This window comes from Balearica regulorum, chromosome 6 (genome assembly GCF_011004875.1).
Source record: "Balearica regulorum gibbericeps isolate bBalReg1 chromosome 6, bBalReg1.pri, whole genome shotgun sequence".
Lineage (NCBI taxonomy): Eukaryota > Metazoa > Chordata > Aves > Gruiformes > Gruidae > Balearica > Balearica regulorum.
This window is the reverse complement of record NC_046189.1, coordinates 24,243,857-24,271,818: the sequence shown is the minus strand read 5'-3', so window position 1 is coordinate 24,271,818 and position 27,962 is coordinate 24,243,857. Positions and strand designations below refer to the sequence as shown.

The 27,962-nt window shown below is 36.2% G+C and overlaps 1 protein-coding gene across 6 annotated transcripts in view; it reads left to right on the top strand.

Moving 5' to 3' along the window:
• SLC4A10 (solute carrier family 4 member 10) overlaps positions 1 to 27,962 on the top strand; it is a 192,495-nt gene that overhangs the window by 113,092 nt on the left and 51,441 nt on the right. For all 6 annotated transcript variants that reach the window (XM_075756822.1, XM_075756817.1, XM_075756819.1 and 3 more), the window contains 3 exons: positions 2,539 to 2,677; positions 10,186 to 10,346; positions 21,110 to 21,298. In XM_075756822.1, coding sequence (XP_075612937.1) covers positions 2,539 to 2,677; positions 10,186 to 10,346; positions 21,110 to 21,298 — 489 coding nt within the window. The remainder of the gene's footprint in view (positions 1 to 2,538; positions 2,678 to 10,185; positions 10,347 to 21,109; positions 21,299 to 27,962) is intronic.

Genomic DNA, 27,962 nt, shown 5'->3' with positions numbered 1-27,962 from the left:
AGTAGAACAAACAGGTTTGATTTTTAATTTATTGTGTTCCTATTGTTTAATTCTCTTAGGCTTTTGTCTTTGAAATAAAATTATTGTACTATAAAGCACATAATAACTTTTTTTTCTTTTTTTACCTTCAGTTTCCATCTTGATGTCTGAAAATCAAGCTGTGGCTTGCAGGTTTCAGACACCAATACAAATTACAGCAGCAAAAAAAGATAGCCAGAATCTAGCAACCAGTTTTATTGGTGTGTTAACAAGGAAGAAGAGAATTTAATGCATATTTTGTCATTTATATAGATTCTTCACTGTTGTCAGTCAAGTAGCTGTGTGTTACAACCAGTAAGAGCAAATCACAGTAGTAAGGTATTTTCTTGTACTACTCACCTGACTTCAAGGGATTTCTGATCCTCTGCTTTCCTTCCCATGCTGAAAGCATGCATTTGCATGAGTATCATAACTGTTATAAAACTGCAGCTCTTCTGTGCAACACCACTCATTTATTACTTAACAGTAGCTGTTGCTGTAAATCAGTTCTAGTGCTGATTTTATCAAGCGTACAGGATGTTCTTGGCAATGCTTATTCTCAGATTCTCACTGCACTCCAGCTCTCTACCAAAGTAGCTTGTTTTCTGTGTTCTGTCACCAGTCATATATGTTTGTCCTTTGCAAGTTCATATCTCGCTGAATTTTGTCCTTCTGGAAAATAGTCTTAACAAGTTGCATGCTTCTTGACCAGAATGTACTTTCTAGTCTCAGATTAAATCTTGATGTTTGTATTTATCTTTTTCTAGAATGACCAACATGTGGATAAGAGGAACGTAAAGAATTTTAAAAAAATAGGGAGAGTCTAGAATAGAGGTTGAAATGGTCTTAGAGAAAAAAGAGGACTAAACAGTGAGAGAGAAGAGTAATAAAAGAAAGGGTAAAATGGAGGAGATTGTTGATGTGCTTTAATGAATTGCCAAAACTAATTTCTGTCCCCTTGCAGTTCCATTCTCTAGAGCTTAGTAGCACCAAGCCCATCTCTCTCTCCCTCCTCTCCTGTTCTTCTTCCTGGGTTTTATTTCCTTGCTTTGCAAAGGAGTAAGTAGGCTTGGCCATGCTATATCTTTACATTATGTTTAAGCAAATAAACCTCAGGTGAAAACTGCCATGTACTGTTTGTTTCATTGCTATAGCAAGTTTACTGCTAAAAAAAGGTGTCTTTACTGCTGGATTTAATCTCCTGTATCAGTGGCCCATTTAATTATTTTTGATCAGTATTTGCTTTTTATCTAGCATTCAATGAGTGCTTTCACCTCAATTTTTAAAAATTGAGAGCTTGAGGATCCTATGCAGTGATACTCTTCACTGTTAGATGGAAAAAACTGTAGCTTGTCTTGCAAATATGGTTGTAGAACAGAACTTTATTTAGACAATGTTACAGGAATCACTGAGCTGTTCTGCTGGATAATCAATTTTTTGGTTGACTGGCAGCCTGGCCCCTATCAGCTCTCACAGGGGACTTTTGGTTCCTCTCAGAAATCTAAAATACAGTAGCAGAAAAAAATAACCATGTATTTCTGGAGACACTGGCTTTCATCCAGAGTTTGTTCATTTGAGTTTTACCTTTAAATAAGCAAATAGGATTTATTTATTTATTTAAGACTTGTCCCTGTCCATGGCAGGGAGGTTGGAACTAGATGATCTTTGAGGTCCCTTCCAACCCCAACTATTCTGTCATTCAAACCATTCTATGACTTGCAGCACTGAGCTATGAACACTGAATATACACATACGTTAAGGTGCTCTGTGAGTTCTGGAAATTTTCTGAGTGAGATGAAAAAAAGAATAGTATGTCTCCAAAATATATTTAGTGGTCTGCACTGAAAGGTTATGAAGAAAAATAAATTGTAATAGGAATGTAAAGGGAAGACCAAGACAGGAAGTATAAACGGGGAAGTTGGGACAGATAAACAACTTGTTCATCTGGAACAGCCTAACCATGTAGAAAGAGTTTACAAAGGGACAGGGGATGGTAGGTGTGGATAGTGATATATTATTTTTGAAGTTCCCAGTTGTATATTGACATTAGAGAGGTTTTCTTTGCTTGCTTTCTTCTGCTAGGTAAAACAAAGAATGCACATTTAGTACACCGGCTTTGTGAGCTGAGCTAGATGTGTAGATTTAGACTTACGATGTGGCAAAGTAGTTTTTGTAACACTGGAGTAAAAGGCTTTTGTCAGCTCTATCTATGCTGCTATCTGTGCTGCCTTTATTCTGTGAGATACCGTTCCAGCTTCCAATAGTCACTACTTCTGTACATCACATTCTATCTTTAGATGAGTTTGTTTAATTAACAGACTAGACAACTACAGTAAATAAAGAGATCTCAATCTGAAGGTGTTTGCCTATACATGTTCTTACAGCATAACTATAATCATGTTTCCTGTGTGGCAGTGAGTGGTATGGATGAAAGAGTCTGGATAATCTCATGAAATTTTTAGTCCTTGCTTAGGGCAAAAAAATTGGTGTTCTGGACTTGATAGTTTCGTTTTTCCCCAGATACCCCTTCACAAAGGGTGCAATTTATTCTTGGAACAGAAGATGACGACGAGGAACACATTCCTCATGATCTCTTTACTGAGCTTGATGAAATTTGTTGGCGTGAAGGAGAGGACGCAGAGTGGAGGGAGACAGCAAGGTGAGTGTTTTCATGAGTTTTTAAAAATTATCTGTAGCTATTGGTTGCTGGTGTATTGAGGAATGATTTCAAAGCTGTGGCAAGCTCAGGAACAGATTTGGGATATAAAGCTTAAATAAAACCATAATTTTAATCCGTAGACTGCTAGTATTACTACAGCATTTGTTGTTTCCCAGAGCCAAATGTTTTCGTCTGGATTTGTGAAATATAGGTCAGAATGAATATCAAGGGAAAAAATCAAAAGTAAACATATAATATAAATGAATACTCAGTAATTTTTAATTTATATTTTACCTCATCATTCTAAGAAACTTTCAAATTTTGTATTCTGTTAGAGTCCCACAAGAAAGTGATAAAATTACCCTTAGAAAAAGATTAAAGCAAGGAATGAGATTACTTTTGAGACAATAACACTTTACATATTCTATCTATCAATGAACAGTCGATTTTGAGACTTTGAGTATTCAATGTTGGATTATTTTGTTTCCACAAAATTAGTGTGAAAAGACTGTTAGGATTGCATTTTTTCTGAAAAAATTAATATTGGAACAGAACTTTATTTTTTTTGCACGTTTGTTTTCTTGAGCACCTAAATGGGAGATGACTTGCTGTGTTTCATTAGGACTTTACATTTCCCAGCAAGTCTTGCTTCATTTTTCTTCTTGGAACCTTTAATTCTTTCTTTCCCTCCCTCCCAGTATTTGTTGACAGTGTTCCTCAGTGGTGCCCAGAAGTCTATGGACTACATCTTTGGTGTCAATAGGATAAAAATTATGGAATTTCTGAAAGGATTTTGTGGGAACTACGTATGTGGGCTGTTTGGGATGAATATGACAGTTAGCTTTCCCTTTAATTTTACTGTAAATTTCTGCTTTCCCAGAGGGCCACAGAATTTTCTGTGACCTTCCCTTCCTTTATGTGTCCGTAGGAGGCATGCTAAATATAGATCTTTACATGTAGAAAATTCTCATATGGGGATTGTGCTGCAAAATGAGTGTAGTAGTGTTCCTAAATAATCTTACTAATATTCACAGAGAGAAAATCTAATCAAGTTAATCATCTGCAGTGTTCTCATACTGATTAGGAATATATAGGACCTCTTCTAGGAAAATTGTAATTAAAAATAAAAATCACTGTAGCTTATGTTATTTTTAAGCGAGAAAATAGCAGCTTCTTTAGTTCAACTAAAAAAAAAAATCCCTTTGTAAATCATCGAAGAATTGTGTCTGCAAATTATAACAATTTTTATTAACATAAATACGTAAGATCAAATTTGAAAAAATAGATGAAATAAATTTCTATTTAGATTGATCTGTCTGTATGTACAGCCTTTCCGGTTGTCATTTGGGAACTAAAGAATCAAAAATGTTTAACAGAGATCTGATGAGATTGTTGAAAAAGGACAGGAAAAAACAGCCAAGAAAACTATATTTTTGGACCTCAGAAAATACAAATGTGAGGTATCATAGCTAATAGTAAAAATGTCTTTAGCTTTAGAAATAAGATGAAAACAAAGAAAGAGTGGAGTTGCCATGCAGAAGGAACTGGTCAAGTTAAATGATCTCTTTCAGTTTGGATCCAAAAATTTCAGAATGCATTTGACATGAGTTGGCTTGGTGCTAGAAAAGGAGGAGATGGCAATAAAATTCAAAATGAAGGCAAGAGTCGAAGTGCTTTATCTGGGCAAATAAAAGGGTGCAATAATTTCTGTCTTAGAAAGCTAAAAGAACATGTATTTCATGGGTATGGTAAGCCCTGTCGTTCTGTGAATCTATCAGGTAGGTTGTACTATAGCAAACACAGCCACACTATTCAGGAAAGGATGAAAATCATTGGAATGAACAGAGGCCTGATAGTCAGATTTCAGAACTATGCAAGGCTTAGAACAATATTTGAAAGAAAGAATAATTATAGACTTGGAGCTAAGTGGAAAATTGGATAAAATGCAATACTATGGTGTATCATGGCAAACTTAATAATGCTATTTAATCAGATAATTGATTTTTGTTTTTCTGACAAAGAAAAAGCAGTGGATCTAATTTTTCAATTTTTTTTTTTTTTTTAGACAACCATTTGATATGATAAAGCAGTGGAAATTTACTACTTAAACTCTGTTTTAGTGTAAAAAATATAAAAGTGGTTAAGGAACTAATTGAAGAAGTACAGCAAGTCATGCTGAAAGATTAAACTGTGTGTGGAAGGTAGTGACAACCAACTTCTGAAGAATTAGTCTTAGTACATGGCTTTATTGAATGACAAAAACCAGGATTGTAGTAATGAAACTTACTGATGATAAGAAATTAGGAGGTATTGTTACTACTAGAAATAGATAAGTATATCATAGACAAAGAACAAGGTGACTTTGAGTAATAGAAATAGGGTGGTGTTTAAAATGCAAGATCATATACTTACAAACTAATACAATGGATCATTTTCAGTACTGGTTGTTGATTCAGGACTTCAGAAATACTGATCTGATTAAAAGCATGAGAAGGTATGCCCTGGATTTGTTGCCGTTCCAGCCTTGTTGTATGTTTTCCATCTGTATGGAAAATGCCACTGGAAGTATTTATAAATCTTATTATCTGGCTTTGGACATAGTTCCAGGTTGATGAATTTAAATGCAAGCAATACAGAGGAAGACTCGGTCATTAATTGTGTTTAATGAGAATGATGGCACTAAGTGATTCTATATTAATTTCATCAAACTCTGCATGGGCTGAAGGGTTGAGTTGACTTTGATGCAGTAAATCTGTATCTTCATGTTTCCAATTTGATTGAAATTGCATACACAGTTCAGCCTTAAACTTTTTTAAAAATACCTTGAGCAAACTGTGTAAAACTGAGACATTTTGTTCTTGGTTGATCAAAATAGTAACATCAAAGGGAGCCATTGATAAGATTTGACTGAAGCTTGGTGTTCTTTAGGTAAATCTCCTCTGTTCCTATTTCATTTGTTTGGAGGAGTAAGTCCTTTTCCAGAGGTTTTTTTTTTTCTCTTTTCTTTTTCTCTCAGCAGTTAGGAGACTCCAAGTTTTGCCATCCTCCAGTTTCCATAACATTTCTTATGATCAAAAGCATTCCTGCAGATTGATTAGGAGCAAGAAAGTGCAGTGCTGTTGCAGCCTATTCCATTCCAAGGTCTGATTTAGGCTGTCCCATCCATGGAATTAGTTAGTGAGCAGAATGGAATAACTTATGTTGATATAGTGATTGATAAAATTATTTTTTTTCCACATTAATTGATTTCAAGCTGGAAGAAACACGTATCTTTTAAAATCAATAGTCAGTCTGGTGTGTGACCCAGCTGTACAATTGTGTAGAGAATGCATGATGTATAATTTCTATCCTGAAAAAAATATTTCCAGTAAGTTTGTGGAGAAACACACTGAGCCATAACAGCTGGCTTATTTTGTGTAAACAGTAGGATAGTTGCAAATTGCAGCTATTAGGAAAGCAATTCATGTTCAAATCTATCCTAACAGTCTGTTGTGATCACGGCTGGAAAGTAGTGCAGGTTTTACACAAACTGTTGGGACTCATTTATCTGCTTATATCAAATGAAAATTTTGGAGACTATCACTACGTTTCTGGAACAGAAAAGAATATGTAGTAAGGAGGAAAATAGAAAGACACTTTGAAATCAATGGGAAAGCATTTAGGCTTGAATTTTAATGAAACAGCACAGTTATGAAAATAAACCTCTGTCCGTAGTTTAGAAAGTAAATTTATAGTGACTAAAAAGTGGATGTACTAGGGAAAAATTATGATTATGAAGTGAAAATGCTTCTCCCCTGGATCAAAACTTTGTTCCAAAGAAACTAGGTCACAAAAAACTTAGGTTTGTCACTTCTGCTTTGTTTCTGACATGCTTGTTTACTTTGGTTCATTTTCTGATCAGCGTAGGCAGGCAAAAGCTCATGTGGAAATTTATACAGATTGCAAGATTACATTAATAACATTGACTCTGGAGCGGGTTGTAAGTGAACACATACTTCAGCGCTCTGCTGCAGATATAACAGACTATAAAGTAGATCACATTCAACTTACCTCCTTCAAATTGTACATCTAAATGTCAATTTAAGGGGTTAAACTGCAAAAGTAAATGTATTAAAATTTATCTTTTTCTCTGAGAAACTAAAAAGAGTAGAAAATTGGCAAACATGGGATCCATGCGTGCATTTGAATTTCAAAGCCATTTCTATCCTTGAATCTTGTACATGAATTCAGAGGGTTGTTAAAATGGCAGTATGATTTTTTAAAACCACTTGAACATTTAGAATTGACAGACTATGCATAAGGTTAGAGGTTTGCTTGTTTTATGTTTTCTGCTACTGTTTTTCATTTGATATGTTAAATAAGGATTATCTGATGTAACAAGAATAATTCTGAAAAGATAAAAGGTGATAAACATGATTTTCCCTTGATGAGATGAGTAAACTTACATAATGCTTATTAAAATCAAAATAGAAGTTTATTCCAAATGTAAAAATCTCTCAGCTGGGTATGATTTACATTTATGTACTAGCCTGTTGGCTCATTAAGTAACAATGCATGATAATGTGTTTAAACACGTAAGTTTTAGTAACAGTAGGAAATTGGATGCAACCTACAGATTTATACTATTCAAATTGATTGAAACTCAGATGGAGATGATCATGATAGCAAGTGTGATTATTGGAGCAGTAGCAATAGTTTTCTATGGATTTTTATGTTGTGTGTAAGCTTTGATGTCCGATTGGCATCATAAACTCTTAATTTAAGCTGGTTTTGTGATTTAGACTTTTCTTGTCCATGTGTCCCTAGTAAGTTACGAGCTCTGGTTGTGAGCCCGCCTCTGTCCAGTCACCTGTCTTAATGAAACTTGGAACATGTTTGTCTTTTATCCCTCATTATAAAATCTGTTTAGAATTGGTCAGTATATTCAAAATAGGTAATATCAAGGACAGACTGCAGCAGTATAATCAGATAAGCAATGCTGAAGACTATTTACATGAACAGAAGGTAATGGCAGTATGAGGTTTCTCATGAGATTCTATAAGAATCTATGCCTGGATCATTGTTTTTAAGATTTATGTGGCATGATTTTAGTATTTTTTTTTTGAATCAGCATTAAACAAGATGATGGTACATCAGAAATAATTGGGAATACCCAAGTGCAAAGATTGTAATCTTATAAAACTCCTAAAGATATTAGAAACATGCACAAAAACAGAGGTATGAGAAGATAAAAATGTAGATACTTCGCAGAGCCTTAGGAGGCAATAGTTTAAGCAGGACAATTAACGTTTGTGATGTTATGGCCACAAATAGGTCTAGCATATTTTTAGCTTGTAAACATGAGCACCATGAGCAAGTTAGGAGCGGCCTCTTCTTAGGGAGTTCAAGTGCAACTGCAAAATGAAAAAAAGAACTTATTTTGCCTTCTCACATGCTTCTTGGTAACCTTCCTGAGTTGTTGTAGCTCATCCCTTTCCAACCATTGGCTTTGAATTTGGTGGGGGTGGGGTGTGTTAATTTGTGTTTGATGTCCATTTGGACATTGTTTTGAAAATCTATTTGGAAATCCTCATTTGCATATGCAAATTCAGTTTCATGGTTCAGCTCTTTGTGTGTGCTGTGTCCTTTCTGCTTCTCTGGAAGAATGAAAAGGTAAAGGAGATAGACTGGCAAGAGAAGAGAGGTTGCAATGAAGGAAGTGGAGAACAGAAGTCTGATGAAGAGGAGGTCTCATGGACAAAGATAAGATACAGAAACTGGCCAGCACAAAGGAAATGGAGGGAAAAATGTTGAAATACAAAGAGGAGGAGAGGGCTAGACACAGGAGATTTTGGAGGAGCCAAGGAGTTGGGCTGTCTATGTAAATAATGGGAGACTGATTAGGAGGCAGCTGGTATGATTAGAAGAAATTGAAAGTGTCAGGAAGGGAGCAGATATGGGTCACTGAAGTGTTGGCTGCTCACAGGGTGGCTTCAGGAGGGGAATAACCTGGTACACAGGAACTGAAAGGAGGAAAGTATCTAAAATATAGATTTGGATGGGACTTTGGGCAACCTGGTCTAGTGGAGGGTGTCCCTGCCCATGGCAGGGGGGTTGGAACTAGATGGGCTTTAACGTCCCTTCCAACCCAAACCATTCTATGATTCTAATATGGGTGCACAGGCATATTTTACAGGGGGGCCAGGAACAGGAGGGATCTGCGTTTGTTGTGTTACTGGGCTGCGAGGCTTGGTAAAACTGGAAATTGCTCAGCTTTAGAGGTCTCAAGGCTCTACGCTTCCCTGCTGTCTGGAACTAAGTGTGAAGGTGCTGCCGAGGTGTGAGGCTCTGCTTGAGTTCTGTGTGCCCTGGTCCATACAAAATAGCTGAGTACTGTTGAGTCAAGTGATAGAGGCTTTTGCTGTGACTGCAGCTGTTCAAACCTTGGCAAGCTGGCAGGCTGCATGGCTCCACACAGCAACATCTGTGTATGCTTGAAAGACTTAATAACTTCAATTTAAAACACTTTTGCATGTATCAATAGACTTTTCTCTTTTTTTTGCTTTGCTTGCTTATTATTCTTTTAAAATTTTTAGTGCAATTTTTATCAGTAAACATTTAAAAAGTCATGCAAGAAAGTTCATCCAGCTGGCTAGTAACAAAAGACTTGATCCTGTCATGCCAGTTTCATGTGTCCTTTTACTTCACTGAAGTTTCTTTGGGTTTACACTGAACCTGAGAACAGGCAAATGAGACTCAAAATAGTGACATATGATGTTGTTACTGTGTTCGAAAGTGCTACTTCATGTCATTCACGTGGCTGTTTTGCTTGAGTAGGGCCCATATTTTGGGGTTTGAAAGACTATTCACAAGTGTTTACACATTGCTTGTGTGTACACGTGTGTGCCTTTGAGTGTTTTCATTTTAATTGTCTGAACTTTAAAATGGAAAATATCCTAAATTTTGCATGTTTTACTGCCTTTATGAGTAGCTTAGTGCAGTTATATAACAAACAACTTCAACTGATGAAGTTCATAACTGTCTTTTGAGAAAAGATTATGGATAATGGCTGGATTCTGTAAAGTGTAAATGTGTCAGTATATTTTACTTTGAATGAAAAATGTCTCTTCTTTATTGTGTTTAGTCCAAAGTGAAGACTAAACAGAGAAGGTTCTCTCTTGTGTTCTTACTATGTATAGATTTTCTTCTTCTCTATCCTTTTCATATCACTTGTTCTGTCATAGAAGTATCATTGTATGCCAAAGAATTGCTCAAAGGTTTTGTAAAGTACAATGATGATTACTTAATATGCTTCTCTTCATCTCTGTGGTCAGAATTTACCTTCAAAAATGATATAATACAGCATTATATGGAAGAAGCAGGCAAGGGAAGTTTTTCCTATTTCCTACAAAGAGAGAATAAAGTGAAATCCAAAGACACATTTAACAGTGATCTTTCAATATCCATGGAAGTAATTTATTTTTCATTTCTTATGCACAATGGAGTTATAAAATTGGTTGTTTGCTCAGGTGGTTGAAGTTTGAAGAAGATGTAGAGGATGGTGGAGAGAGGTGGAGTAAACCATATGTTGCCACACTGTCACTTCATAGCTTGTTTGAGCTGAGAAGCTGTATCCTGAATGGCACAGTTCTTTTGGACATGAGAGCAAACTCCATAGAAGAAATTGCAGGTACGTATTGATGTTCCATTTATTAGTTAGGAAAATTAATCATACAAATCAAGTGCTTACAATATTGCTTACAAGAAAGCCATTGCATAATAATTCAGTTTAGAAACTCCTAGGAAATATATTACTCAATATATTAGAAAATAATTTATTGTCTTGACACAACTGGTAAATATTTTATTTGTATTTTTTGTATAGACTTTACTATTTTTAGAATCAATTTTTCGTGAAGGAGAAAATTAAAATGGAGCAGAAAGCACAGTTTGGATCTATTGCATTAGAACTGGCATGTTCTCTGCTCCTGCTGTGCCACCTCACGTTGTGAATGATGTGTGTGCTAACTTCCACAAACTGAATCTGTTGCTATGCTAACTGCAGACAATCTAGCTTAAAAATAATTATAGGGAAGTATTCTTCATAATTATGTAACATAAAAAACCACCCCAGTTTAAAAAAGTCTCTGAGTTTAGAATGAAATCAAGAACAATAATATTAAGTGTAAGTTTTTCAAAAATTTTAAGATGCATCAGCTTCTTTAGGTACAGTTGAGTGCATTTTTTCCAGTGAAGGTGTATTTGGCAGTTGCAATTCCAGAGCTTTTGAGAACAGCAGAAGCAGAAAGCAAGAGGACATAATAGATGGATGAGTCTTGTCTCCCAAAGTATAAGTGAGATTGAGACTGAATGCTATTTTCTGCATTCCTGGTGTTTCCCATGAAGGCTATAACTAGTTGCGGCAGGGGACTTTTTTTTTTTTTTTTTGGTAGTGCATTTGTTACTGTAATGAAGCAGTTTGTTAGGGGCTGTATAGTACAGACCTGTAATGCATGGTCTCAAGTAGTCCTAAAACTATAAATGTTGCATGGCCATGCTAGAATCTTGCAGTACAGTCTGGTATGTTTATTTCCCTTCCCAAATACAGCAGCTAATTTGAATTAGCTTAGTAAACAAGAATGGAAGATAAAGTAAGTTCCTCTAGTCTATCAAGACAGGGATAATGTAGGTATTGTAATATGAATATATTTACATTAGACTTTAAACTCATCATTAAAATAACACCCTGTCCAAGGGCTCATGTGCCCTAGAGAGTTTCTAGTGCTGTGTCCTTGCTCGTGTTGTTTAAAAATCTCGGTCTCTGCTAGCAGAGAAGACCTAGAGCAAAGAGCTGTTCTATTTTAAAGTCTGGGGCCTGTAATTTTCTGTGTATCTACCCTTAGCAAAGGCTAGTCTCATGCTCATTATTGGACTGGTATCCTTGCATATCTTGCATCTACTTAAAAGTTTTACTTTGATTCCACCTTACTGTATTTCACAGCATTTCTGAAAATGGTGCTGTATCTATGAATCATACACTTGATATTTTATACAATATATTGCTATTTTATACAAATACTGTATTAGATTTATGGTATTCTCCATACTGCAAACTTTACTTGAAGAGCAAACAGGATGCAACAGATGTAAATTGGGAAAAGAGGACATGCACAGAGAAAGGGTGCATGAGTAGTTGTAGCAAGTCTTTTTCTTGCCTTGTCACAGGCACAAGGTAGCGCATTAACGGAAAATGTAAAATACACAAATAAAAATAGAAAACTTCATTTAGGTAAAGGTATGAAAGAGGGAGAAAATTTTCTAACACTCAAGATTATCATGAAAACTGCTTTGTGGGTGATATGTAAGTCTATGTAAGGGCCAGATAAAACTGATTTTAGTTATTTACATTATCAGGTAAGGGAGATATTTTTCAGTGGGCTATATTTAACAAAGGAATTAAAATTGGTGCAGCTAGTGGTAGATGCTTTTTGCATTTACCTTTCCCAAATTGTTTATGTCAAACTGACGCAACATATTATTAGTCCAAATCTGCAGAAACTTGCGTGGGTTTCTGCTCAGTGCCAAGCTCTGATTCTCCCATGAATCATGGTCTGATTCAGAGCTTCAAAATTTGTCTTGATAGTTTTAAAAGATAAACATGAAGAACAAAAAGCAGCTGATTTGAAAGAACAAAGGTGTTTATCAGTATGCTGCTTTATTATTTAATATTTTTTTTTAAAAAAAGTATCAGCTGCTTGATGTTCTTTTATTGTGTTTTAGCTCAGATAGTATACTAGGATATTCAAGCTTGAGCTTTACATTTTTAATCCAAAAATCACTCAACTTCTTCTGTAGTTGGCTAAGAGATCCCTTCCAGAATTCTTTTTATTTAAGTAGGTAAAAAAAGTAAGGATTAACACAATAAAAATAACTTCAGCAAATGCCCTTTTTTTTCCCCTGTTATTGGAGGACATTGAATAGTGAGACCACAATGAATTCATGTTTATAATCTCTTAATCCTTAGTTAGTTGTAGTCATTTTGTTTGTTTGTTTAGTTAATGTGTCCAAGAATTCCAGTGTTTACAATACTAATTTTGTTGTGAAACTCAGCACAGATGTAACTTATCCTTCAGTAGAGAATTTGTTGAGTTACTGTAATGCTATTTTGAATAAGTCCTGCTTTTGGGAGATCTTGATTTGTTGATTAGGAAAACTTGTTTCTTCTGAGAGAAGGCTTTAGGATGACTTTCATGAATTGGCACTCACCATTTTCACTTTAAAAGTACCTGTTGTTGTGGTAGATGTGGGTGTATTACATCTGTTGTTTTGTTTGTTTGAACTGGTAGACATCTCTTTCTGGTAAAGTGATCTACACATGCTAAGGTTTGCATGGGTCTTGCTTTGTCTTTGAAAGAGTGTTTCTTCCCCCCCCGCAGATTCAATAAGAAATGAGGTAATTTTTTTTCTTTTCTAAACAACTTCGCAGCAGGTTCTTCTGTCAAGTGAATCCTTCTGTAAATTACCCACATTCTGTGTCAGGTTTCTTTGAAGAGATTTTTTTCCTTTTTTTTGCCTAAAAATAAAGTTGCTATTCCATTGCTTTCCTCATTATTTTTTGTGTTGTAGTAATGTTGTTTCCCTTTTCCTCAATCGAGTTCCTTTGTAATTTGGTACTACATATGTAGTTCCTGCTCTCCAGTGCTTATAAAATGTTACAAAGAATGTGTCGTGCTAGGCAGTGCTGGGAGGAGGAAAGACTAGTAGTGGTGACAGTCACACCACCAAGATATGTGTGCTAGGTATGTTAGAAATTTCATAATTCCAAATAATATGAAAGTCTGCTATTTTTCCATATAAACGACTGCTGGACCTGAAGATGAGACAGAACTCATATGTGTCAGGAAATCCTTTCTTGTCTATTCAGTTGCTATTCATGGTCAGTAGTTAAAATCCTGCTTATCGTGTACTGTACAATGCAAGCGTTGTTTTCACGCTGGAGTTGGTATGTATTCTAGTTGTATCTGACAGTCCTGACGCCTTAGAACTTAAAGAAATGGTTGCTCTCACCTCTTGGCTTCATTTTTTTCCCCAACATTTAACTCTCCTCTTATTTTGCTCGCTAGCCATTCTCATGGTAGGCTTGTCCAGTGATCCTCATGGTCACTTTTGGTTGTTCTTTTCAATGCTACTGTGTATACTGCCTGTAGGAGAATTTGCAAAAATAGATTGTACCCTGTGGTCTTAGGTGGTACTCCTAAATTAACTTGTACTTCTGATTCATAGTTTATGGGTTTTGGTTTTTAATGCAATCTGTTGATGATTTTACTGCATTACTATAATGCATTGTATCTTTTTGAGAACAAATAAACTAATTGTGCACATGTACTTTCTTTTTACTTGCCTTATCATTTTGTTATGGAGAAAAGTGTGTTGTGTATTTGTTAGTAATGTCTTGCTATCTGGGCTATATTCCAATATCAAATTATATTTCTGTAAATGCAGTGCCAGTCTTAGTAACCTTGAAAGAGGTATGCTTAATCTTCATTGCCAAACTGAGACAAAGAATTCCTATTTGTTTTAGTCAAGGCTTTTAATCTATAAACACTTACTCACTAAGGCATTAAACTCTCAGCACTTAGCCCTTGAAAATTTCTTTTATTAAAGTCTATGTTTTAAGACCTTAATGGGCTTGTGGTAAAATCTACAGATGAAAAACATCTTTTATACTGTTTGCATGGCTTTCAGAACATTTTGTATTTCATCTGTGGAAGCTCTGATAGTTCTGCGTAAAAATATTTTGGCACCAGTGATGTCGTGAGAATTTTTAAATCATCCTGTCTTCCAGCATGACCATTCGTTATTAGATTCTTTTTCATTCCAACTCTGTCTTATTAAAAAATGACTTGATCTACAAAACTGCAAATTTCTTTGGACAGGCACCGAGTTTTCTTTGTTGATAAAGAGCTTGTTTGTACCTATGATACTGAATTCACAGACAATATCTTATAATAGAGAATTCTGAGATTAATTTCCAACATTGTCATCATGCAGCAAAACAGCATGTTTATTCCTGAAGTTTCTCAAATTGTTCTTAAATTTTTTAAGATGGATTTTATTTTTCCCTTGAAAAGAACTCAGTGCCTCTGCTGAACTCTATCCTGTTTAAAAACGCGTTTTTATTAAACACATTTCAGGGGGTTTTTATGACTATTTTTAATATATGACATTCTTTTTTCGTATGTTTTTGCAGTGGCTTTTGTGTCAATAAGCTAGCGCTCCACGCACAAGGAATTCCGTTGAACATTTGATGTAGTAATATTTTATCGATCACTTCTGTATAGAACATATGCTAAAAGGAAGTCTGAAAAATCTATGTAATCAAAACAATTTGTTTTGGAACTTGTCTCTTGAGAAGATATTTGCCAGAATCTGGCTGCACCATTAGAGAGCAGCTTCACTGTGTTGTTCAAGTTGGCAGATGAAAATGTTCTCTTTTGATATTTTTATTTAGCTCCTTTGAAACCATGTAGATTCTCAGTTTACCATCTGGTTTTTTGATTGTAACCACTGAATGAACCCCCAAGGTTCTTCTACTTAAAATATGATGCCATTTGCTGTCGCTTGGTTAAAAAACTGTTCTGTCCAGCCTTTAATGGCAATCCTTTCTTTACAACATGAATCACAGATCTCGCATTTTCTTGTAGTTGTGCAGAGTGTACTGTGAACAAATGTCAGACCCTGTCAAATACAAACTGTGGCCTCAGTGTTGCACAGTGGTGCTTCGGCAACTAGCACATGTTTGAAATATTAGATAGTCCCATTTATTTTAAATAGCTTGAAGGTAATGATGTTTTATTTTTAAAATTAAATTTTAAATATTTCCATGCTTTCCAGTCCAGAGATTTGACTGTTTTTTCCCAAGCAGTCTTCCGTATGTTCTTCACGATCGAATTTTCAATCTGTGTAACAGCTTAATCTTGTGATTGAGGTCACTGTACTCTGTGCTCAACAACTCTCAGAGCATTACATCCCAAGTGTGCAATTTTATTGATTTCGGTAATATCATGTTAAGCTTTCAATCTGAACAAGTCTTCTTTTGCCTTTGTTTGCTTTAAGCTATATTACTCCATAATAATGATGTATTTCAACTGGCTTCAGTTTAGATTTTATTTCACTGGAGCCTTTTGTTTCAGCTGCGACACTCACATTGTGTTATGTTTCTGACAGTGCTTTTATGGTAAATTTAACTTCTATTACAAACACTGTGACAAAGCATGGGATTGCCTGTGAGCAATCTGCTTCTCTCTCTGACCCTGCACACCTGTCATTTGTTCAGCTTTCTTCTTTTCACTTACCAAGGTTTTGCGTTTGTTTGCTTTGTTTACAGCTTACCATCCAGTGATTACCTTTGCAGAGAAACCTTTAGCAGATTTTGTTGCTTGTCTGTGGGTAAATTTTAAATCCTTGTACCCACTTCTAAGTAGCATGGCACTTGTTTGTTTGTTTTGTGTTTTCCGCTGTTAACCACAGATCTGGGCTTTTTTTAGATTGCACAAGTCAACCTCAGCTTTCATTTTGTGTGTAGAGACAGAACTAATGTCACTTGTGGCTCTTGTTCTGTTTAGAGATGCAAAATATATTGTTTTATGAGGTCTCCCTTGTTCTTTTGGTAGCATCCACTGTGGCGTGTTAGCATAGCTCTGACTTAGAACTGTGCTTGCTCTCTGAGCTGCAAGCTGGGAATTCTAGTTTCGTCACTGCTATTTACAATTTTGTGAAATGCTTGCTCCTTCAGTAAAATTGCATGCTGTTACTTTGAAAATCAGACATTTTTCACTCTCCATCTTTCCTTTTCAAGTAATTCAGTTGAGAAGTTGAACAAAGTAATTTTAGGTAGAGCTGGAAATAGGATCTGTCTCGGTGCACTGGAATGCTCTGCCTCATTGGATGAGCAGGCTAAATCCGCTGGCTTAGCTTGTTTATCATCACCGTTGTAAATGGGTCTTGATTCACAAGTGCATCCCAAGAATCCTGTTTGTTAGTTTTGTGTTAACTCCTAGTGCCTAACTCACTAGGGAAGTGTATATTCAGGTTCCTATTAGAGACAGGTTAAGATAAAGGACAGCATTTCAACTGAATGTTTCAACAGCATTGCTTTAGGGTTGCTTGTGTTTTCTTCTGCCTTGTCTTTAAGGGAAAGAAAACAACCACAAACCAAACCAATCTTGACTTTTAAATTAGGTTTTGTAGTCAGCTGTCACTGCAATCATGATGCATACAAAAGCCCATGTGTTCTGTTTTTTCATTAATCTCTCATTTTGTTCTGCAATTGCACAGTTAGAAAATTTGTAAGATTGAGAGGTGTAAATACCAGCAACTTTGCCGGTATATATGGAGTTGGATCTTGTTTCTTTACTCACTACTGCAGGAGTCAGGCCCAGTTTAGCCTGTTTCCCTTTTAGTAATTTCTTTTTGGACTTCACAGGTAGTTCAGTGCAAATGCAGTATACCTTCTATAAATTTATTCTGTGTTTCACCTGGGAGTTTCCTGTGGTATTGTACATGAAGTGATGGGTGCAGTGTGAACCTGGAGCAATGGGGAACGAGCTGTTGCCGCGCTTGATTGTCTCCTTATTGCTCATGTGCTCGGACTTGTGGATCTGGCTGCATAGCTCTGTATTACAGTGTGTAATAGACGTCTCCAAAGTGAGTGGAAGCAGCCAACCTGCTTTTGCATCCTTGCTGACCCTAGAGATGGGACAGATACAGTTTGTTGTGCTGGGCAACACATGAGCCACACTGCATTTAAACTGATTAGAAGTGTCTGCACCCCTGATGCTCTAAATCACAGCCTGGGTAAATTGTTCACAGGTGATGAGGAGTTACATTTGAGTTACTACAATCACTTGTTTAAATACATTGCTCACATTTACTCACAAAATCAATTTTATGTGAATGATATATTGTAATGGGGTCTGCATGGAGAAAACATTGTTGAAATTATGTGAACCCCCAAGTTTTTTTGAATCTTTTTAAACAACCAGGGCAGGAAGAGTGTCTTTAACAGCTTGAAAAAATGATTTCATGGTTCCAGTATGAATCAAGATTCCTTACTGAAGAAACATCCTACTTCAGTGTTCCTGATGTCAGCAGAAATGGTACAGTGTGAGCAATTAATAGAATGGGTAACACTATGCTGGTGGATATTCCACGCATTGCATCTTGCTGAAAGCTCCATATGGTTGTGAAGCATCCTTGAAAAATCTAATGGTAAGCTGCGTCTCTGGCTAGAAGGGGGCTCTGCAGAAGTTAAAACGTCATTTGAGAGGAAAATTATTTAAACAACCAAATCCCCAAAGCTTTGTTGCTGAGCATAGAAACCCTGGAGAGTCTCTCTTGTTACAGAGGAATGTAGCTGAGATACAGTGCTGTGAAGTTTCAGGTCTGTATTCTTTACTCTGTTTTGCCATACTGAGTTTAGAGAAATGGCTGTACACTCTAGGTACAAAAGTGAAGAACAAGGCTTTGAAAAGTAGGTGCAGCTTCAACTGGTGGGACAAGGTAGAATCTTCTTCTCACAGGAGTAAGGAAATAAGAGTCTGTTTTGAAAATGAGATGCTTAAAATGTTCCTGTTTGCCATTTACTTTTGGACTTACACCATGTTGCTCTTGTTTACAAGCTTATCTTTGCAATCAAGAGTGTTATCACTGACATTGCAGAGGCTTGGGCTTTTACAAGATGTCTTGAAAAACTTGGGAAGAAGCTGAAGTGGAGTCCCATAATGATAGGTGCTCGTGGAGACAGTCTTTCTTAGTACTATTCAAATCTGTTCAGGTCTTGAAAAAAATGGTCAATACATCAATCTTGCAGTAATTTGACTGCATTTAAACTCCTACAGCTGCAACTGCAAGTGGGTCTGTATTAAAGGAATAACAACTGGAGGGGAGTATCAAGGCAAGAAAAGACATCTTTACTCTTTCCAAATCTGAAAGCATCTTCCCTTTTGTACATGTGGCAGAGGTACTACTGTAAAGAGGAAGTTGTTGTGAAAGAAGAAAACTCAAAGTAAGCCACTTTCTTCTCAGTTTGGCAGGAAATAAAAATTGTTAGTCACCACACTGGTGGTAACTCCATGGCTTGTGTGCCTGTTAATGAGTCTAGCAAAGCATCCAGGCAAGGAAGAGGATAGGGATATGATTTTCCTGGCATTTTCTCTCCTCAAGTGGATCATCTTAAATATTGACATCATCCTCCAGCAGTTAATATATTTTAATATTTAATATGGAAAATACTGTAATTCCAGGAATGACATCATACAAGTGGAGTTCCACTGATCTGTAAGCAAGGTGATAATCACAACCCTAAACTTGCCTGTTCTAGAGGAGTCCCTTTTTTCAGCTCTTCCTTTTGATTTCTGTCTTAGAGCAACTCAAAGAAGGTACTCGTTGTTTTTGCATCTTCTACAATTTGTCTTTTGGTCAGCAGAATTAAAAAGGAAGGGGGAGAGGATCTTTTCCATTGTGCTTTAGGAAAGATACCCTAAGTTTCGTATTTATTAGTTATTTTTTTTCCTTTGAAGATCCCCTGTCATGTTACAGAAGGTACTGGCCTGTTTTGGGAACTGTGACATGCAAATTCCCATACTACGGCTATCTAAAGGGATGGTAGTCTTATCCTCAGGCCAGAGGCAGTTCCTCAAAAGGTAGCAGAGTTGAGCAGGAAAATGAATACATTTCTTGGAGCTGGAGCTTTTTTTTCTTTTTCTCATGTATTGCAAATCCTTGGCTCCTTGTGGAAAAAATTCTACTGAAGACTTTCTCTTGAACCTGTGTTCCCTTCTCTTTTGCCCTTCTGTCACTCATCTTACTGTTGTGCCTTTTTCGCTCTTCCATGAGAGTCTAGAAGAACAGCAAAGCTGTTTGTCAGGTCAGCTGGAACACCCTGAAGACAGGTTTTATTAGTTCAGGCACACCACCAGGCAGCATTACTCTTTGGCAGTTGGGTCAACACCATTGTTAGTATTGTGCTGAATGTAATTGTTGGAGAGCATTGAAGGCAACTCTGCATCACTCCTCATTGCGAGGTGTGGATACATCCTTCATGTCTGCATCTGTTGGCAGCTGCATTTATCTGTGGACCTAGCCTTGTCTTTGTGTTTGTGTGATGTAAATTTGTTGGTATCCTCTTCATAGTAAGTGAAACATGAAGCTCTTAAAGCAGCTATGTATATGATACGTTGGCTTGTTGTGTGGATATTGAGAACTTCAGAAAAACTTGTGCTTTTTAAATGTATATACAGTGCATAGTTGACTGTTAGCAATTAAACTTTGTGTTTAACCAGTGTCGTTATTTAATGCCTTTTATTATCTCTCTTCTTTTCTCTTGTTCTTGGCATCTATCAAAGACCTGACAAATTGTCTCTACTGAAGATGCATCTGCTTTTTATGTTTTCTGCTCTGCTTGCTTTTCCACTGAGTTTACTGGTAGATCTGAATCTGACTTGAGCGCAGAATCATGAGCTGTCTGAGTGTTCAGTACAAGGAGTTTTTGACTCAGCTTATTATGTCACTGTTTTGTGCAGTACAGTTTCTTCTAATGGACATACAAGGACAGTGTGTACTTAAATACTGTTTTACTTACTTTGATACAGGATTTCTTTTTTTTTTTTTTTTCTGTTAAGAATTATTATTGTTGCTAGCAGGATTTCCCAAAATAATAATCAACAAATCTCAAAAAATTCTCAACAATTCTTTTCCATTTGAAATACATAATGCCCATATTTACAAATAGTTTTGAATATGAATATATAAGAGTATTTTCTGCCAGTGGACTGCAAAAATGGTTGGATCACTTTCAGTCACACGTCCATGTAATGATTCTCTTGCAGGACCATGTACATTGGGCAGTAGAATGAGATCCTATTAAGTATTTGCAAATAATGCATCAAAATTTCCTGTATCATCTTATTTGAATTTTTTTGATATTGTACTGAAATTATTGTAATTACAGTTATAAGAAATAAAAAGCTAGACTGTGATATCCTCTGGTACATATAAAGGGAATAAAACAGTTGTTTCCTTGCAGCGTGCCAGTCCTTTGTAGCAAATAAGATAGGGGTTATTGGGGAAAAAACCCCCACCTTTATACCCATCATAATCCTGGGTTTAAATGCATTATGTATGGGAGTTCTGAGGGACTGACTTTGAAGTTACACAGGTGACCTTAATTTGGGAACTGCATATCTTTTGAGGGATTGACTCTACATTAATAGCATCCTTTTTGATTTTTTTTTTTTCTGAGAGTGAAACACTTACCATTTAATTCTGTTGCCTTAATGGAACCAATACCTTTCATGTGTAATCCTGTAGAGTACTAATTCTTATTATTGCAATTAAAAAAATAAAATATTTCCTCTGTCCCATCTTTTATTATGTGTATGTATATATTTTCAGATATGATTCTGGACCAGCAGGTGGGTTCTGGGCAGCTCAGTGAGGATGTTCGTCACAGAGTGCATGAGGCATTACTGAAACAGCATCACCATCAGAACCAAAAGAAGCTGAGCAACAGGATCCCAATTGTGAGATCCTTTGCCGATATTGGAAAGAAGCAGTCTGAGCCCCATTCCATGGATAAAAATGGTAATGCATTGCTTTATTTTGCATTTTGAACTTTCAATAACACCTGCCTGTTCGGTATCACATGTACTTTGTACTCACAGCTTGAACTCAGCATGATTCTGCTCTGAAAAGCTACTGTAGTACCTTTCCTCTTATGCATTAACACCTGTTTAAATTTGAAATTCAAGTATCCTGCATAATTCAGGGCTGTGCAGAGATATTCCAGGTGTTGGAAGCAGGCTAGCTGTGTTAGTGTGCCATTCTGTCCTTGGTAATTGGCATGGCACATTATCCCCGGTGCAGCTCAGCTCAAGTACACTTATGGTGCTTTAGGCAATCTGTGCGATCCTTCAGACTGAGCTTGAGTGTCTTTGCACAGTGTTGCTCTGAACTGTGGACATGCTCCATTAGAAGTGCCAGAAATATGATTTGACTATTTTTGACTTCTGTTGACTATCCAGGGCCTATTTAGTTAAAATGTAATGGATTGTTAGAATAGTTTTTGTGTCTATGACAGTGTATGCATTAGCTAGTGTTCAACTGGTGCTTCAGATTCCATTGTTGAGTTTGAGGAGTTGGAAAATGAGAAGAACATTTTCAAGATGACAGTTGGAGAGATGCCACAAGAACTGTACCTTGTTCTTTCAGAAAATCTGGGAAATCACGTTCATGAAAATGAGAGCGCACATTTGCAGCGTGGTTCTACAGTAAAATATTGGCTTAACTTTTTTCTTTCTTGCTTTACAGAAGCCATTATAAGCTGTATTGTTCTTATAGGTTAATCACAATGAAACATAATTTCTTATTGCCTCTTCCTTATTTACATAAACACAGGCCTCTTATGAAACTTGCAGATAAATTTTGCAAATATTTACGATTAACTCAGTAGAATTATACATTGCAGAATTACTGAGCCTCTGTATCCAGTATCATCACAATACCCACAAGATTTTTGTCTGAACACCATTGGACTATAGTGACTCTTATTCCAGAAATCACCTTAGCTTTAGTGAAGTGTCACTCCCTTCTGCTGTATTTTTGGTTCAGGGCCCTGCTGAGTTTCTTTGTCACCATGGGGAGTGAGGAAACAGTCATAGCACAGGGAAGGTGCAGGGTGCCAGAGTCAGCTGTGTGCTGTGAGGCACAGGGCAGAAGGGAAAGGAGCAGTACTGCAGCTGATCAGGAAAGATGGGGCTGTCAGTATAAAGATTAACTTTGGTTTCAAGGAAGGACCCTTTGTTTCAATCATTGCCATATAAAGTGTATAATAATAGGTACTTCTAAATCTAGCTGCTTCCCTGGGGAAGACTCTCAGACCTAAAAGGCAACATCCAATTTAATCTGAAGATGACATTAAATAGAAAAATATTAATTATACCAAAATATTGTTTTAAGAGTAAGGAAAAAATAATATTAAGATGTGTGTGATTATGCATATGGATGTACAAGAATAAAAGTAAATAGGATGATTGTCCCTACTTTTTAAGGCAACTTTCCTGTTGATTTGTGTAACTCCTGCTGATGGCTTTAAACAATATTCAGGAAATGCTTAAGAAAGTTAACGCTATAGTGTTCATATTCCTCAGTTTCCACAGGATGCAAGATGGCAGCTTGCATTCCATAAGGTTTTTGCACTACGTAACAAATAAGCAGTAGGTTTCCTTAAAAAGAACCCTTAGGGCAAGCTGTGAAAGTATTGTAAGCTCAATTTCAGTAACTTTTCTGTGTCTGTTAGTGGAACTGGTACAGTAATTCACTCCAGAAACATCTCACTTTTGCCTAAGTTCCTTGTGAGAACCTTCATATTTCTATCTAATTCCCCAAAAAGTAGATTCTGATCAGGACAGCATCTAAGTCCATATTAAACACACTAATTTTATGTACTCAGTGGTTAAGTGATTCTCTAAGTAGGGAAACATGTTCTTACCAGTTTTCATTTGTCTGTGCTCATTTTGCAAGATGAAAAACTACTGAATTCCAGTTCACATGCTTATGTAGAGATGTCTTGGAGCACTCTAACTCCTGATTAAAAAAATCACTTAGTCCCTTTCAATATTCAATATATTAATTTAAGTAAATGTGCCATAAACAATACAATTCTAAATAATTTTAGGAACACTTATATGAAGGTAAATCAGCTTTTTATCTAAATTACAGCGAAGAGTTCCAAACCCAGTCTTTTTGAACACAGATGTCTTTGAACCAGTTTGAAGCATTGCTCTTCTACTTGCATCGTTTAAGTGCTAATGCACATTTGGTGGTCTCCTGTATTGACTTCTTCAAAATAGATTATGGCCTTGTGATAAAGCGAAGATGGGTTGATTTATTTTAAGCTTCTCTCTTACCATCGGTTACCCTGTTACATTAAAAAGTCTGAATCTTATTTTATTGCCTGAATTATACTAAAAGTATTGTTAGCTTTAGAAGAGGAAAATTCAGTCTCAGTTCTTGGTTTTCAAAGGAATCACATTTTTTTCCCCTTTTTTGAGACAACAGCAAATAAGCAGCTCATGGGCCTGACTGACAACTATTGCCCCAGTACTCCAGGATTAAAGGAGTGGGGAAAGAGATGATCCCAGAGAGCTGCCTAATTTCAGGCACACTGACTGCTACTTCTTCTGGCATACTCCTAGTTATTTCTTTATCCTGGGTAACTTGCAATAGTACATGGTGTGTAAATTATGCAGGAATCTATGTGGAAAGGCTCTGCTTTCAGGAGCTTTGCTGTCCTTAGAAGCTTGACCAGGGGTAGCAGCGAGATTTCTGACTATTTTTTTCTGCCATTGCCTCACGACCCATATGCTAGAGTTCAGCTACAGTGTTATGCTTGCTGCAGCTATGTATTTCTTTTTAGATTGCATCTGTACAAGCTTCTCATAATAATACAAAACCGAGTTATTAAAATACAACTTTGGATCAGGGGAAAGCAAAAGAAAAATCAGCTAAATATGTGTAAAAGAAAGCAAAATTAAGAGATATAAACACCTTACAGTACACTCTTGACAATAATATGAAACACATCTTTGTTTCCCAAGGACAAACTGGTAAAATGCAATCAAGGCATTGTTTTAGCCTACTTATTCCCATTTGTGCACAGACTTTGTGCAGAACGTATGAATGTAAAATGTTCTGTATTGCCAACAGTAACAGTATTGTTCTCTCTTTTTAATATTAAAAAATGCATTAAAATAGTAAAATATTTTATCATTGCTTTTGTTTTGTGGATGAGAAGCTTAATTTGTAGAAGACTGCAAGGAGAAAAACAGATCCTCTCAGGTACTACTGATGGGCTTATAGCTCAGAGACACGTTCACATCTGTCAGAGAGCAGAGTTTTCAGAAACAGCAAGTGCCGGGAGCTTTAGAAGGGCCACGTACTTTTCCCTGTTGAAATGAGGCAGGGGAACTTGGACACTTTTTCTGCCCAAAAGGAAATTCTCGATTTGGTTAAGTTTGGGGTTAGTGTAGCTGGTTAAATTTGGGGTTAGTGTAGCTGGTTTAACTGATAGCAATCAGCAGTCTGTAGTTTATAAACTAGGTGGTTCGGAGCTATAAGCCCTTGCCATTTGGGTTATGTGCTACAGCTGAGGATGCAAGCCCCCTTCTTTGTCCAAGTTCTTGACTATGCTAATTTATTGATGTGCCAGTTTCCAGATATTCAGGAGTAAAAATGGAGACATAAACTTTAATTCAGTATATAACTGTGCTGCTGACAGACCACTGTGATATCTTTGCTGGAAGATAGTTGTACATATGTTCTCCCTCCATTTTTTCTTTGTTTAAGAGTCTGTCAGGCCATCTAATTAATTTGCTTTGTATTTAGTAGTATTATCTTTTGTTTACAATGGCTTTTCTTCACATCCTCTGCAGGGCTAAGATGTCAGGGTGCTATGGATTTACCATGCATTTTTAATGCTGCCATGCTGTGTTTAACTTTCACTTTTCATTAAGCATCAAAACTGTGAGAATTAAAAGCCTGCTTTTGATGTTCCAATAAAAACCGACAGTCAAATTTGGCATAAGAGCAGGAAATTTTTTTTTTTTTAAAGGCTAATTTGACACCAAATACCCAAAATAGAGAGTGGCAAGTAATTTTGGCATAAATACTGTAAAAGGTAAAAATATGAATCTTTGTGATTGGTAAATCATCTTCAGAAAGTTTGATTTGTTAGCAATTTGACTTGTTTTCTTGAGATCGATAGGTATTTCACTGTGGTACCTGAGAGCTGTATCTGTAAATTCCTATGATACGGTCTAAAAAGCTAAAGACAATTGCAAATATACAATATCTTTCTATTGTTACAGGAATGCTAGAATAATTTCATAAGCCTCTCCCCTTTTTATAAAGAGTTCTGCAATTCAGAATTTAAGTGTGCATGGCATGGGATAGTAGCTGATTTGATGAAAGTTAGGATGTAGTTAGGAAAAGAAGTTTTCATCATGTAAAACGTCTTAGGTTTTTTGACTGACTATGTCAGTTTTAGCCTAGACTTCAGAGTGTGTGTGTATCTGTATATATATAATGAGATCTGACAGACTTTTTACCGATTAAAGTCGAAGAGGAAAGAACTAGAGAAGAGGAGCATGCATGATAAGTGACTTGTAAATTGTATTTCCATGCACCTTGCTGAAGTGTTCTTTATCTGTAATAACATGATCTTGTGGCTGTTTTGTGTTCCATATGTATGTCACTTATAAGTGCTTCTTCTCCCTTGACATCAGAACAGACACTTCATTAATGTAAAAATTGCATTACGCCACACATCATGACTGATTGAGAGAAATTCTGAAATTCCAAGGAGAGGTTTATCGATACACCAAAGAGCTTGAAGAAAACAATGACATATTAAATTGGGGATCTTCAGAGTTAACAGTATGAGCTGCTGGAGCAGTTTATTTTGACATGTTCTTTTTCAAGCCTTTTTTCAGTTAGCGTGATGGGCTGGTTTGGACTTCTTCATTGTTTTAAGGCAGTATGAGCACACGCAGAAGTGTTTAAGACTATGCTTGGGTGTCTAATTTAGGACAGTATGCTTTCGTATCCCAATAAGTCTAAATTACCAGTTATGTGACAGTGTTTGCTACTTTCCTCAGTTTCCTAATCTCTCCTAAGTATTTATGCCATAACTCAGAGCTAGCTTACAGCATGTGAAACTATGATGTCAATACGACCATGTGGAGAGATGGACGTTACTTGGAGCCATGTGAAGAGGGTAGGGAGGCATTCCTAGGTACGTGACCGTGTTCCTTTGTTTTGGGAATAAGTCACAACAAATGCTATGTATATACACCCAAGTATTAGATCTGGATCAGGTGAATTGCTCCTGCTTTCCTTGAGGAGAAAGCAAACTCAAAGATAGTTAAGTCTAGCTTAAATTAGCTAATGCTCTATTTCTTATTTTATATTTTTCTCAAATGTGTATATTTTAACTTATATTATCCACAAGTTTTTATATTACTAAAATATAACTTGTATTTACAAACATTTTCATCTGATATTTATTCTTTTTTCACGTTTCCTTGTACCCATGATAAAATGTGTAATCTATATGTATAAAACTGTATCATTCATCTTTGTATTTCTTTATGTTGCTCTGTCTTTGTTGTGTCTGTCTCTAACAGGCTCATCTCATCTCTGTATCTTCCTCATCTCCTATCCTTTGGGTTCTGTAAACTCCCTGAAGGTTCAGAGGTAGTATAAATACCTATTCTTGCTTGGGCTTCAGATCATTTCACATGTACACCCATGTCTTCATCTCAGTTTCTTGACAGCATGCAACTTCTTGCTATAGTGATTAAAAAATACCTCAGGCCTTCGTCAGCAGCTGTGGCACACTTAAGAGAAGCTTGTGTGGAATGATGTTGTTTTTTGGGGAAAAAAGTGCCATTTTTTTATAAGTTCATTTTCTCACATCAATTTGTAAAACTGCAAATCATAGCATTTTAGTTAAAACTGCATGACTTCATGTGAATTATGCTTGAGATTCAGGCCTAGCATTAGAAAAACAGGTAAAGTGACTTCTTCATCCTCTTAAATTATGTATCATTAGTGAGCACCAAATCTGCTTATAGTTATGCAGGTACAATGGGAGTGACATGGTTCTCCACTGATTTAAAATGTTATGCATCAAGAGGTCTGAAAGTACTTATACAATTCAGCCTGCCAAGATGGTATCACTGCTCTGTTATGTTAGAATTTTACCACATACTTAGGAAAACTTACTGTTTTTCAATCCTTGATTTTTTTTGATTTGGACAGTGTGTCCATTTAGATTTGGAAAATTGGTGACTAGTTGCAGTGAAAAGTCTGAAGATTGTTATAACTGGCTTGCAAATCAGATTTTTTTTTTTCCCCCTGAATGGGAAGAAATCTTATATGGTCTAGAAACTTCTTTTCTGAGTCAATTTCCTTTCATGTGTCAAGTGCATCCAGTTTGTTTCCATTAACTGTGATTTGTATCTGAACACATTGTTCTTGGGTTTCGTCATTGATGTCCTAGAGACCTCTTAGATTTTGATTAATAAATACAATACACATAGTTAAATGTCTTGAGCTTTAAATTTTAGGGAGTAAGAGTATGTTGCATGTGACACTAATTTACTTGGATTAATTTTTTTTTTAATTTGGCAAGACTAATAGTCTCAAAATGCTGAGCTCTGCAAATGCAAACATCTATAGTGCAACA